Source organism: Pistacia vera, unplaced genomic scaffold (assembly GCF_008641045.1).
Source record: "Pistacia vera cultivar Batoury unplaced genomic scaffold, PisVer_v2 Contig691, whole genome shotgun sequence".
In the NCBI taxonomy this organism is placed as follows: domain Eukaryota; kingdom Viridiplantae; phylum Streptophyta; class Magnoliopsida; order Sapindales; family Anacardiaceae; genus Pistacia; species Pistacia vera.
Genome location: NW_022196547.1, coordinates 418,605 through 431,634, shown reverse-complemented (window position 1 = coordinate 431,634; position 13,030 = coordinate 418,605). Strand labels below are relative to the sequence as shown.

Below are 13,030 nucleotides of genomic sequence, written 5' to 3'. Positions count from 1 at the left end.
TGCTTCCAGTGTTTGCTGAAAGTCATATCAATACACTTTTTCAGTTAGTTTTCTGGAAGTACTTTTCATGCTTTTTGGAAACAATACAACAGCTCCAAAGACATACAAAATGTTTGAGGAAGAACATGAGATATTAAATTCCAAATACTTAACAAGCGTTTCCCTCTGCGCCCTCCTAATATTATCTCTTTGCATACAAGACTGTTTGAAGAAGACCATTATAAAATCAATCAAAAAGAAATAGCGCAAATACAAAAATGTAGATATGCTGAAATTTTTCGGTTTAATTTTGTCCTTGAATTCATTTGCGGAAATCAGAAATGTAACAAATATTTACCCAAAAGCGAGAGCAGTAATAGAACAGGATATGATCGCCTGAGAAATTGCAGCGGCTAAGCTATCAGTAGTCCATGAACGAAGATGCAGAAGCCCAGTTATAACCGAACAGACGCCAATCACTCCACAAATCAACCCAAACATCAGCATGAAGCTCGTTGAAGTGTTCCCACCCAAATCTTTTTCAGAGAGACAAATTAAGAGCACAAACAAACCCATTAAGCTAAATCACAAAGATATATCATCTACTTAACATGTACATGAGCACAAGAAAGGTCGAGAGAGGGAGATTAATTACGAGGATGATTCTGTTCACCATCGATGTATTTGTCAAGAGACCATCCAGCAAGTCCAAGTATGATCAAATTTGCAACCGAGTTCACTACCAACAGAGGGCTGACTAGGCTCTTACCGAACCTACCAATCGCCATTGTTATTTATGTTAAAGCTGAACAAGACAGACAAATTTTCATATGGACACTAGGATCATTACTTCAAGAGGTTTAATTACGGAAGTTGATGACGAGGAAAAAAGTGTTATTGGGTTTTATAGATGATTATACGTGGTTTCAAGGTGAGGGCGTAAGCATACAGGTGTGTGATTTCTTTAGTCATCCATTGATATACGTGGACTCCAAACATGCATCTACGTGATTGAGATATTAGATAAGATGGCAAGAATCAGTGTAAGTCTTTTGATATATAGAAACACGACTCTTTAATGTCCCCGCCATGGGCTTCAGTCACAGAAATTTTTAAGGCTTTATAGAGATTGAGACGAAGTTCTGATCGTTGCTGGTCCAGTCTGAGATGCAGGCTGAAAATATTAGCCCAGCGAAACTTGGGAACTATAACAATTTCCCTCCTAACTGCAACTCCTTCAAATTTAAAGACATATCAACAAGACCCCAGAAATATTAAAAATTATCACTTCCTCCTCTTACATTTATGCCACTGAGACCTTTAGAGCCTAGAGGCATTAAAAACTATTCACTACCTCCTCTTTTACATTTTATAAAAGAGGAGTGTTAACAAAGTAGCTCTCCTCTTACATTTCATAAAAAATAACATGANGCCTGAGAAATTGCAGCGGCTAAGCTATCAGTAGTCCATGAACGAAGATGCAGAAGCCCAGTTATAACCGAACAGACGCCAATCACTCCACAAATCAACCCAAACATCAGCATGAAGCTCGTTGAAGTGTTCCCACCCAAATCTTTTTCAGAGAGACAAATTAAGAGCACAAACAAACCCAGTAAGCTAAATCACAAAGATATATCATCTACTTAACATGTACATGAGCACAAGAAAGGTCGAGAGAGGGAGATTAATTACGAGGATGATTCTGTTCACCATCGATGTATTTGTCAAGAGACCATCCAGCAAGTCCAAGTATGATCAAATTTGCAACCGAGTTCACTACCAACAGAGGGCTGACTAGGCTCTTACCGAACCTACCAATCGCCATTGTTATTTATGTTAAAGCTGAACAAGACAGACAAATTTTCATATGGACACTAGGATCATTACTTCAAGAGGTTTAATTACGGAAGTTGATGACGAGGAAAAAAGTGTTATTGGGTTTTATAGATGATTATACGTGGTTTCAAGGTGAGTGCGTAAGTATACAGGTGTGTGATTTCTTTAGTCATCCATTGATATACGTGGACTCCAAACATGCATCTACGTGATTGAGATATTAGATAAGATGGCAAGAATCAGTGTAAGTCTTTTGATATATAGAAACACGACTCTTTAATGTCCCCGCCATGGGCTTCAGTCACAGAAATTTTTAAGGCTTTATAGAGATTGAGACGAAGTTCTGATCGTTGCTGGTCCAGTCTGAGATGCAGGCTGAAAATATTAGCCCAGCGAAACTTGGGAACTATAACAATTTCCCTCCTAACTGCAACTCCTTCAAATTTAAACAAATATCAACAAGACCCCAGAAGTATTAAAAATTATCACTTCCTCCTCTTACATTTATCTCACTGAGACCTTTAGAGGCATTAAAAATTATTCACTACCTCCTCTTCTTTTACATTTCATAAAAGAGGTGTCAACAAAGTAGCTCTTCTCTTACATTTCATAAAAAATAACACTATACTTATAAAGTTTTCATTCAAAATAATGTGACAAAATATTATTAGTACCGTGAATATATAAAGTCAATTCATTAATTTTTTTTATTTTTTATTTTTTTATGACTGAGGTGTCTAAGTCAGTTTATGTGTATCTCAACTAACCCTTGAAACCCATTGAATACTCTAAAAATGTGGTAGATAACCTCAAGATGATTCTAAATTTCTAACTACTACCGCACTCACGACTGATACTAACACTTCTCTTTTATTAAATATCTCGCTTTTTCCTTATTGATCATGTTAATTTGACATTAGATTTCATAGTCAAAAGAAGACAAGTGATGGGTTCTACCAAATTTGAAAAAAGATTACTAATAATTTCTCATACTGATTTTCATAACCTAGAGAGGTAATTATCTACCAGAGTGCACAAAAAGATTAACCAAGTATCAAAGAGATTTGAAATAATGAATTCAAACTCAGAAATAAAAACTATAAGCAGTCAGAATCAAATAAATTTAACATCAATTTCATGAAGCTCTTGGGATAAAAGAAAGTGTGAAGTACAGAACAAATACAAATGAGAGGATGCAGCAACTACTACAAAGAGCTTATTCACATACTATTACACAATTGTCTCCTTTCCAAGTGAGCTGGAATCCTACATGCTACATAAAAATAAATGAAAAATATTATCTTTACAAAGACAATACAAAGAAGGAATCTCAGTAAGAAGGAAAAAACAAAGAAAGAACAAAAAGAGAGAGAGAGAGAGAGAGAAATCATGAAGATCAAAGGTAACAATTATCTTTATATGCCCCCTTTGTATTTGTCTTTGTAAGACTAACATTGCTCAAAATAAATATAAGACTTTTATGTTACATTCTATTAATCTAATATTACTTAAGTGATAATACTCTTTCCAAGTTATATCTCCATTTGTAGACTGATGTGGTACTATTGATATCCATTACGGTATCATCCCATCATCAGTACAACAATGTCAAGTCAGTTTGAGACGAAAATAACCAGCTGGTCTAAGGGTAAAAAAGTAAAACGAGATTCCATGAATTTTTAAGTTCGTCCAAACAATAATAAGGGTGACCACTTAGGCTTTTACTTGGTCGATAGTTCCAAAACCTCAGAGAATTACTTGAAGGATACGCAATCTGACTCGAACACCTCGGTGATAAAAAAAAAAAAAAAAAAAAAAAAAAGTTTGAAATGAAAATTTTGAGATACAACTTTAAAACAGTAGTATTACTCCATTAATATTTTATAGAATCATCTAAGGTGGTAGTGTAAGAAGAGGAGGTTCGATAACAAAAAGGAAAGAGCTTAAAACAATTATGAAGATAGTGAACACAGCAAGTGATTTACAGGAATTCGCGTATTGTCTAACTAGTGTAATTCTTTCTTCTTGATTTGTTCTTGAAGATGCATCATCTACTTGTAGCGTAGGGCACGTGAGAAAGCCATATATTATACCAGTAAAAGCAGCTCCAAAGTGTGTCCTACAACAATTACCAATAGAGGAATTAATCATTTTTGGAGAATTTAACAAGTTATTGGATGAACAACTAGAGACAAATCAATTTGAACATTTTCGACAATTTTATCGTGTTAATCTATTGGTTTAACCACCTAGCCAATTTATTCATGATCTAGCGAGAGAAATGACAATTCCCCACCCAAGGTTTGGCGTAAGTTTTCCCATCCAAAACATTCGAAAAAACAATTTGCCACCCATCATTAAGATCCGTCCATTAACTTTAACTGAAGAAGGACGGAATGTTAAATTCACTCCAATTCCTATCCCAATTCCACCTCCACCACCATCTTCATGCCCTCCACCAATATCACATGCTGCTACTCCTCTAACACCACCACCTTCACCAGCTCCAAACCTGCCACCATGACTTGAACCCCCACCTATTGCTCCTCCACCCCCGCCTCCATCTACTCCTCCCCCACCTATGCCCTCCACCAGCTTCACCTCCTACACCGCCACTAGCACCAAAGCCACCCCCATGTCTAGATCCTCCACCTAATCCACCCCACCCCACCTCCTCCACCTCCACCTCCACCTCCACCTTCTCCTCCAACACCACCAGCCACACCTCCTCCAACACCAAAGCCTCCACCGTGGCAAGAACCACCATCACCAAAGCCTCCACCTCCACCTACAACTCCTCCCGCACCACCACCAACACAATTATAGACGATTTAAGTGATCAGTACTAGAATCGCAACCAGCCTAGTGCGATTCGGCCGGAATCGCACCAGGTCAAGTATGATTCGGCCTAAATCGCATCCGGCCAGGTGTGGGCAGATGGAGGAGAGAGACAATGGAGATCTCGCCCTCTCTAACAACCTCAACAATCTTTGCCTCTTCCACAACGCCGTCACTGCCCAACAACAAACCTTTGCACGCTCTGCCGTCTCCTCCAAAATTTCCCACTTGTCCTTGTCAAATTCCAAGCCCAAAATTGCCTTCTTCTTCCTCACAAACTTTGATCTTGTCTTCGCTCCCCTCTGGGCCGCTTTCTTCACCAACAACAAAAACAAAAACCTCTTCAACAAAAATAGTAAAGGGTATTGGGCATGGACAATTTTGGGGTGGTTGGGTGGATTTGGATTATTGGGTTTGGGTATAAATTTGGATTCAAATATTAAACGGTATTTTCGTCTTTACATTATTTATACCATGTTAGTTAATAATCTCACTAAGGGATCTTATGGGTGAGAAATTGTTTTTTTTTTTTCAAACGTTTTGGGTGGAAAAATTACTTGCACTAAACCTTGGGTGGCAAATTGTCATTTTTCCTGATCTAATTACTAATTACTGTAAAGTCTTACCAGTTATCAATTGGTCCTAAATTGCTTATGATGAAGCTAAGAGTTGTGGCAACCACTGCCTTCTGGAACATACTCTCTGAAACATCCTTTTCAATCACATCTTTGCTTTGCATTTGATAAATAAGCCAAGCTCCAATTATAGCAAAAACTGGTCCCTGCAACATGATAATTCATAAAAGATTGAGCATAACTACAAATATGGGTAGTAGATTTCAAGAAGCAACAATGTACTTGTCATGTAAAAAGCTTAATGGTCCATCTTGTTAAGGTATCAAAGAACAGTGAACGATAAAGCTGGAATGATGCTTACGGTTCCACCAACAGTTGGTTCTGGTGTGTGAAGAAAGCTTGTTAAGTTGCCAGAAAATCCTCCAAGTGTGTATATCAACAAGAATGTAAATGAACCATAGTTTTTACAAACTTGAGGCCCAAAAGTAAGAAGCGCCCAACAACCAAGAGCTATGTGACAAAGCCCCGAGTGCTGCATAATATTCACAAGGCAGTATAATCAGTATCTCAGAGCCAAATTAAGAATTAAGGAGGCATAAGAATTTCAAAAAAATGAAACCAATTCCTGCTTTGTAGGGCAGTAATGAAAAATTTCATGACATGCAATCAAGCCAATGCTTCTCATAAGGCATGTAAAGTAAGTTCAATTCATTGCATACAACATTTGAAAAAAGTTCAATTCATAAATGCTTCAGGTCATGCATAACTCCAATTTCATATTTAATGGCTCCGTTTCACAATGATGACTACATTGGCAGTGTGTAATCCATCCAAGTTCTTATAGAATAAAACTTCAAACTTTAACGAAAGAATTATCTATGATGGATAAAATAAAATGAGGTCATTTAATTTTAAAGAGCATCTCCTGTAATCCAATAACAAAAATCAGTGCCTAACAGTTTTGAACAATGTTCAGAACTGGTTTCAAGCTGTTAGTAAAATGCAATGCAGGAACAGTAACAGAATGGGAACACGAACCCAATTGTCAATCTTGTACCAGAAACATAGGCGTCACTAGCCTCCACCACTCTCCGACCAGGATCAAGTCATTAATCTTTGCGCCATACAATAATGGAAGAGAAAAGAGCTCAAATTCAGAGTTGCTGACTGGACTGGCTATTTCAAACAAAAAAACTGCAATATTTATGGAAGCCAATGCGCCTCTGCAGTCAAAATGAATAAAGAAACATCAACATCGAATAAGTTCCAGCTACATTGTACAGAACATTAAGAAGATAAATGACATCAAGGAAATTATGCTGTGTCAAATAAATAATGCCTTACACTAAGTAGAGATCAGAGATTTTATCATTTTGCGGTAAAGCCTGAGGCCTCACTAAACGATTTACGCCATCCCTGCTTTCGAACTTCTTGTAACCTTTCAATTCTCCCTTGACACCTCTTTCAGAACTTTTGCTGATAGGAAAAGGTGTTCCAACCTGATTGCCTTCAGTGCTTTGGTCATCAGATGTAGATAACACATTGTCTTGGAAGTTTGGATCTGAAAGAAAAAAGGATCCCAAGGTAACTACTTAAAATGTAACAATGCAAAGAAAAATATGTAGAATATTAAAAGGACATATTTTCTCTGGAGATAAAATTAACCAAACAATAATGTTAATAAGCCGTCAATATATCATTGAAAACTGCATAGAAGTACAGATCAATTGGAGCAAAGTAATTTGTAAGCACACCAACTAACAAACTAGATGAAACACTTTGAAAGACAGAATTGAGACGTCTTATTCCTTGTAGCATATCTAATGTTGAGCAGTCAATGATAGTTGAATCACATTATCATAAATAAGAGGAAAGGAGACTCTAAATATACAACAGCACTTAAAATGAATGCAATTCAAAATATAGGAATTCTTCAAAGCTGAGAATGAAAAAAAAGGATGGCTGTTGAAATCGTTTTGACATGATTGGAGAAGAGCATCAGCACTCTGAAGGAACAGGTGAGTTGAGTGTGAATGTTATGAAAAGAAATGGGGAAATCTGACAATATAAAGATGGATTTTAATGAATTACACTACGTATTGAATATAATGGATAAACTCGTAATGCATGTCCAGTGAATCTAGCATAACATAGGGGTCAAAAGCCCCTAATACTGAACTAGAGCTGCTGTGAACAATGGTAAGGTATCTACAAATGGTAGGCTAATAATTTATTCTTATTTCTATGCAATATCAAACATGATAAACAAAGTCACAGAGACAATTCAGAATTTAACCAAACTTCAAATGATTCAACATAATATTTGGCATAGCTTCTAGCCCTCTTTTTCAAAATGTCAGAGGAAGTAATCAGGTTATGAGTACAAAAATTGTAGTTTCTTTCTTTCTCCAGTATGTAATTGTTATCATCTAAACTGAAAGAAGGCTACAATACAAGTAGCTGGCATATGAGAGGCTACCTTTGTTAAGCTTTTCCAGATAAGAATCTAGAGAGCCTAGTGTATTCTTTGCATTGATATTGCCGCTTCTATGATTTAAGTCTGTCTTCTTGTTCAAAGAATCAGCAGAAGTCTGATTTGCATCATTTTTGAGTTTGGCAAAATATGACTCCAACAATCTCAGTTGTTGCTCATTATTACTAGACTCGTACGCATAGCACACCATGCGCATCTTTTCTGTTGGCAAAGTTCGCTTCGATAAGGACCCCGCTACATTACTTGTCATGTTATATATCCTCCATGGGACAGGTGTTTCAGCCACATTTTGCAGAGGAAGAGCTTCTCTACAACAAATTGCTCCACCAGATGCATTGATTAGCTTCTTTTTCTTCACTTTTGTTAAAGTATCAGCAGTAGGATATAACACATGCCATTTCTTACAAATGTCTTCATCGAAAGTAGAAGAGAACCTACAACGCCCAGTGAGGGTAATGCAGCTGTACATGAAGAATCAACCACAGCTCCTATTAACATGAAATAGGAAGAAGTTCCATTAGAGTGAATTTTGTAGCAAATTGAAATTTCGGCCACACAAAGTTGAGAGGAGAATCAAATAGAATGGTATGAACAAATTAATCTCTAGGCAAAGATAGATGTAAATCAAACCAGCTTTCTTATACATTCCAATGTCACAAAATTAACAAATTTCAAACCTTTATCAGGTTGAAAATTAAGAAAAGGAAACACCAGAAAGGGAAATTTTATATGCCTTCAAGGTACATAAACTGCAACAACCATAAATGCAAGCAACAATTTCAAAGTTCTACGAATACCATATTAGTGTATTTTTCTCGAGTTTACCATATTAGATATACTATATCAGTCCATTTCTCCATGGACTTACCCGGAAAAAAATTCTCTAGTGTACTGGGGTCGCAGAACCAATATTGAAGGATTCTTAAGCACATATATGAACCATTTGGGTATTTAATTTCAACATAGGCATAGTGATTGAGAAATCCTAATTGTCGAATTGGAAAAAAATATAGTATCATAGCTTTAAATGTTTCTCAAGGAAGTAACACAATTCTGCTCAATTCAACAGAAAGTACTAAATTCAAAATGGACAACTAGATGGTCTAGATTACTTGATGAAATGAACATCAACAGTAAACTGAATTCAATCAAACTATAGTTGACCAACTTATAGAACCCAAACAACGAGCTAAATAGAGCACCTAAACACCAACACTAAAACTGAAAAAATTACTAAATCTGAAAAACAAAGTTGGTCTTTTTCATCTACTGCAGATGATTACTAAACTCTGCTAGGATTCTTATATGTGCACAACAAAGATCTCCAGCCAACAGATATATCATAACTCCACATTTGGTTATCTTAATACATATACAACAAGTTTGTTATTTTATACTGAAACTGAAGATAGCTAAGAAACAACTTGACATGGGAAAACGAAAAAAAGCTTACGAGTAAAAATGAAAAGCGATAGAGTTGAAAGTTGGGCAGTTATGTACCGTTTAAAGAAGACAAAATGGTTGCTGGAGCTGAAGACTGAGGAAAGAGCTAGCTCTGAGCAAAACTTCTTGAAGTTGAAGTTGTTTCTGTACTTTCAAAGTACTCATTGAGATTCCAGTTCCATTAATGGAAGTTTTGGTTTTTTTATATGCCATAGGCAGAGTAATAAAGATGGGTAAACTTGGGTTTGAAAACAACACAAATCGAAATCTAACGAATCTTGCCTTATCGTTGATGGCCCACTGGGATCTTGCCACGTATGAATAACTTAATCCGTCACGGCCCGACCTTTTCGGAATAGGCCCCACTAAGATTTGCAGGGGACGCCACTAGATTTGGCTCCCCTACGAATGATTGCTTTCACAGCCAAGTCATCATTTTTGGGTCAACGGTCAATTACATTAAAGGCCGAGTTTTTTTAACCCCCAATTTATCGCAAAAAAGTATTATACACCCCTTGGCTTCAAAAACACCCAAAATATAATTAACCACTTAAGTTTTAGACCTTCCGAATTCGAAAAAGTAAAATAGAAGAAAGTTTTATGGCCTTCGCCTTGATATTGGTGAACTTAAAAAACCAAAACCATCTCTTCCAATTATGATGAAAAAAATTACAGTTCATATCAGGATGGAAAATATAAGGAACACTGGTTTTATAAACTTGAGAAGAGTAAAACAGCTAGAACAAAGAACAATAAATAAATTGATAAAAATTATTCCTGAAACTAACAAAAGTTCAACTTTAGACGTCAGTGGTCACTTCAGGCACGTAATGCTTCCAAAACCAGTGTTCTCTCCATACTCTCGACATCTCTTCGATGGGAATGTTCTTGGTCTCCGGCAGGAAGAGATGGATGTATACAGTCATTATTCCGACGAAAAATGCAAAGAAGATGAACAAACCAAACTTCAAGTGACAAAGCATCGACAGGAATAACTGCGCAACCAGAAATGTCATAAACATGTTTACAGAAGCCACAATACTTTGCCCAGCTGATCGAATCTCCAGTGGGAAAATTTCACTCGGCACTAGCCATCCAAGAGGCCCCCATGACCAGGCAAATGCAGAAACATACACACAAATGAAGACCACTAGAATAATTGCATACCATTTCGGTAAGTCGGTTACTTGACCAGTTAATCCGAATTTCCACCCAATAAAACCTGCCACCAGACCCTGCATATATAAATATGCAACAATTAACAAAGTGAAAAAACCAAATGAACTCCCGTCAGTCCTTGAAACATTGGCTTTTGTGAAAGCAAACCATAAGAACTAAGTCCTCCTGAATAAAAAACAAATAAATAAAAGCAACAAAAATCCAATTTTTTATTAATTACCTGAAATATGAACATTTGTATTCCACCTTCAAGAAAGAGGAACCTTCTGCCCCATTTATCAGTCCCGTAGATGGAAACAAAAGTTGACATCATATTAACAATACCAGTGATGACTGCAGAGCCGAGAGACGCGTTGTCTCCGAATCCAATAGTTTTGAACAGCACAGGAGCATAAAACATGACCACATTGATGCCGGTCAGTTGTTGGAAAAATGGAATCAATACGGCCATAACCAAATGTGGTCGATAATGTCTCTTTCGGAGGTTCCTCCATGGATGTTTCACTAGCTTTGAGGCTTCACTGGCGGCCAGTAAATCGTTAAACTCCGCTTCGATTTCCTTGTCGGACACACCGCGGATGCGTCTGAGCATTGCTCGGGCTTTTTCTTTGTCGCCTCTTTCAAGCATAGAGTTTGGAGTATTGGGAAGACATAATGCAGAAAAGAAAATGAATGCTGCAGGAACCATGGCACCGCCAAGGCTATAGCGCCATCCTTCGCCGCCTTTGATATTTTGAGTGAAATAGTTAACCAAATTCGCCACGAAAATGCCTATTGTGATTGATAATTGGAAGACTATATTTAGAGAACCACGGTGCTTGTATGGAGCCATCTCTGAGACATATAGTGGTACAGACTGAAATAATTTGGCAAGAGTTAGTAACATAAATTAATTAAAGGTTCGGGTGGCTAAAATATATTGCATTGCAGAAGAAGTCTCTAGTTCCAATTCAACAGTTCCTCGGACCACATGACTTTAATGAGAAAATCAACAGAATAATTCTCATTGAAATACATGATTTATAATGTTTTGAAAGAGTAAAAAATTATATATCTCTCATCATAAACGAACTTTCAACGAGTTCTTTTTACTTGAGATTGAGAATTATAATGAGTGGAGAGTAGAAGTAAACACATTAGTAAGAAGGGTTTACCTGGATGGAGAAACCAACGCCAAGACCTAACAAAATGCGACCCACAATGAGCATCCAAATGGCTAGAGCAAAGGCATTGATGGCTGCTCCGGCAAAAAAGATCAAACCACCAAGCATCATGGATACCTTTCGCCCCAACTTTCTCGTCACCCATGATGCAAAAAACGACGCCACAAGCGCAGCCAAATATAAAGAAGAAGTAAACATAGTCAAGTAGAAATTATCAAATTTGCAGTATTGATTGGTTGATTTATCTAAGGCCTCCTTGTGGTAAACAGATGGGAAAAATTTTATCAGAAACGGAGCCATAGATGTCACCCCACCTAAAATCATCAAAATGAAAGGAAAAACAAAGTTTTAAGTATAATATATCTTGATTAATGCATGAAACTTAACATTCAAAATGAGGAATAACTGACATACCAGAGATACCAATATCATAACCGAAGATCAACCCACCCATAGCAGCAACAATGCAGGTTACCAATACATAAGAAGTAACCTTACCGGGGTATTCAACCCCCTTCTTACTACTCTCAATACCGAAGCCTCCAGCCATTTGTATCTATTGAAGCAATCCTTAAGCGAAAGACTGGTGAAATAAGGAGGGGCTTTGTGTTTATATAGATCGAGGTGTGATAATTTTTTTTAGATAAGATATTTGGTAATCAATTTTGAAAATGGTGATTTCCTTAAGCATATCATTAAAAATCTTTCTTCAAGATACACGGAAAAGTTGGTGGAAGAAGTCAGGGATAAATGCCTTTTATTAATGGATAACTCTCAGTAGATTTGATCGATAAAATAAAACATGGATTTGGTGATATCCATTTTTTTTTTTTTTTACTGAAAAACCATAATCTACTGTATCTTTGAGGATTGTTAGTTTTAGAAAATAGAGTATCTGATTATTTAATCCACTTATACGAATTTAAAAGTTGTCATAGCTGATCTCTTATTAGGATTGAATTCATGGTTTTGTGTTTCAGATTAAGAACACCAAGTCTTGAAATATTAATGAAGAAGGATTAGTTGAGAGATTTTTTCAAGAAGTTTATATTGAATAATGGACGGGGTTATGATGTAACTTACTTTTGATAAATATTATTGATCAAATAACAAGAAATATAATATAATTTGAATTTGGTTTAACATTAAAAAAATACTGGCATTAAAGTTAACACTATCACGTCAACTCATGACTTTAACTAAACACATGAACGGTTTTGTTTCTTAGAAAGATGAACGATCATTCCTTACGAAGGAACGATTATTTCTTATAAAAGAAGAATGATCGTTCGTCCTTAAGAAAAAACTTTTATATTTAGTCAAAGTCATTTAGTGAGTTGAGTATTGTGGGAGACACTTGCAAACTCAACTATCACGTTAGGATTGTAAAACAAAGTTGTGAGATTGGATTGGGAGTGTAGTATTACTCTTAACATTACGAGCTCACTTTTAAGGAATTTGGATAAGACCTCAGCCTTAAATTTAAATATAACCATTATCATAAAAGCAGGTGAAATTTCGGA

General features: G+C 36.4%; 2 protein-coding genes across 2 annotated transcripts; both read right to left on the bottom strand.

The window, feature by feature from the left end:
• Positions 1 to 1,416: 1,416 nt before the first annotated feature.
• Positions 1,417 to 9,323, bottom strand: LOC116113861 (RHOMBOID-like protein 9, chloroplastic). The gene is made up of 9 exons (XM_031400025.1): positions 9,223 to 9,323; positions 7,708 to 8,210; positions 6,573 to 6,789; positions 6,286 to 6,451; positions 5,590 to 5,760; positions 5,280 to 5,434; positions 3,801 to 3,934; positions 1,672 to 1,790; positions 1,417 to 1,552 (listed from the first exon to the last, which is right to left on the bottom strand). The coding sequence occupies exons 2-8, from the start codon at positions 8,189 to 8,191 to the stop codon at positions 1,774 to 1,776; spliced, it is 1,344 nt and encodes a 447-aa protein (XP_031255885.1). The 5' UTR covers positions 8,192 to 8,210; positions 9,223 to 9,323; the 3' UTR covers positions 1,417 to 1,552; positions 1,672 to 1,773.
• A 642-nt stretch (positions 9,324 to 9,965) lies between these two features.
• LOC116113818 (sugar carrier protein C-like) lies at positions 9,966 to 12,057 on the bottom strand. Its single transcript, XM_031399988.1, has 4 exons — positions 11,922 to 12,057; positions 11,499 to 11,821; positions 10,591 to 11,200; positions 9,966 to 10,387 (listed from the first exon to the last, which is right to left on the bottom strand). The coding sequence occupies exons 1-4, from the start codon at positions 12,055 to 12,057 to the stop codon at positions 9,966 to 9,968; spliced, it is 1,491 nt and encodes a 496-aa protein (XP_031255848.1).
• Positions 12,058 to 13,030: the final 973 nt, after the last annotated feature.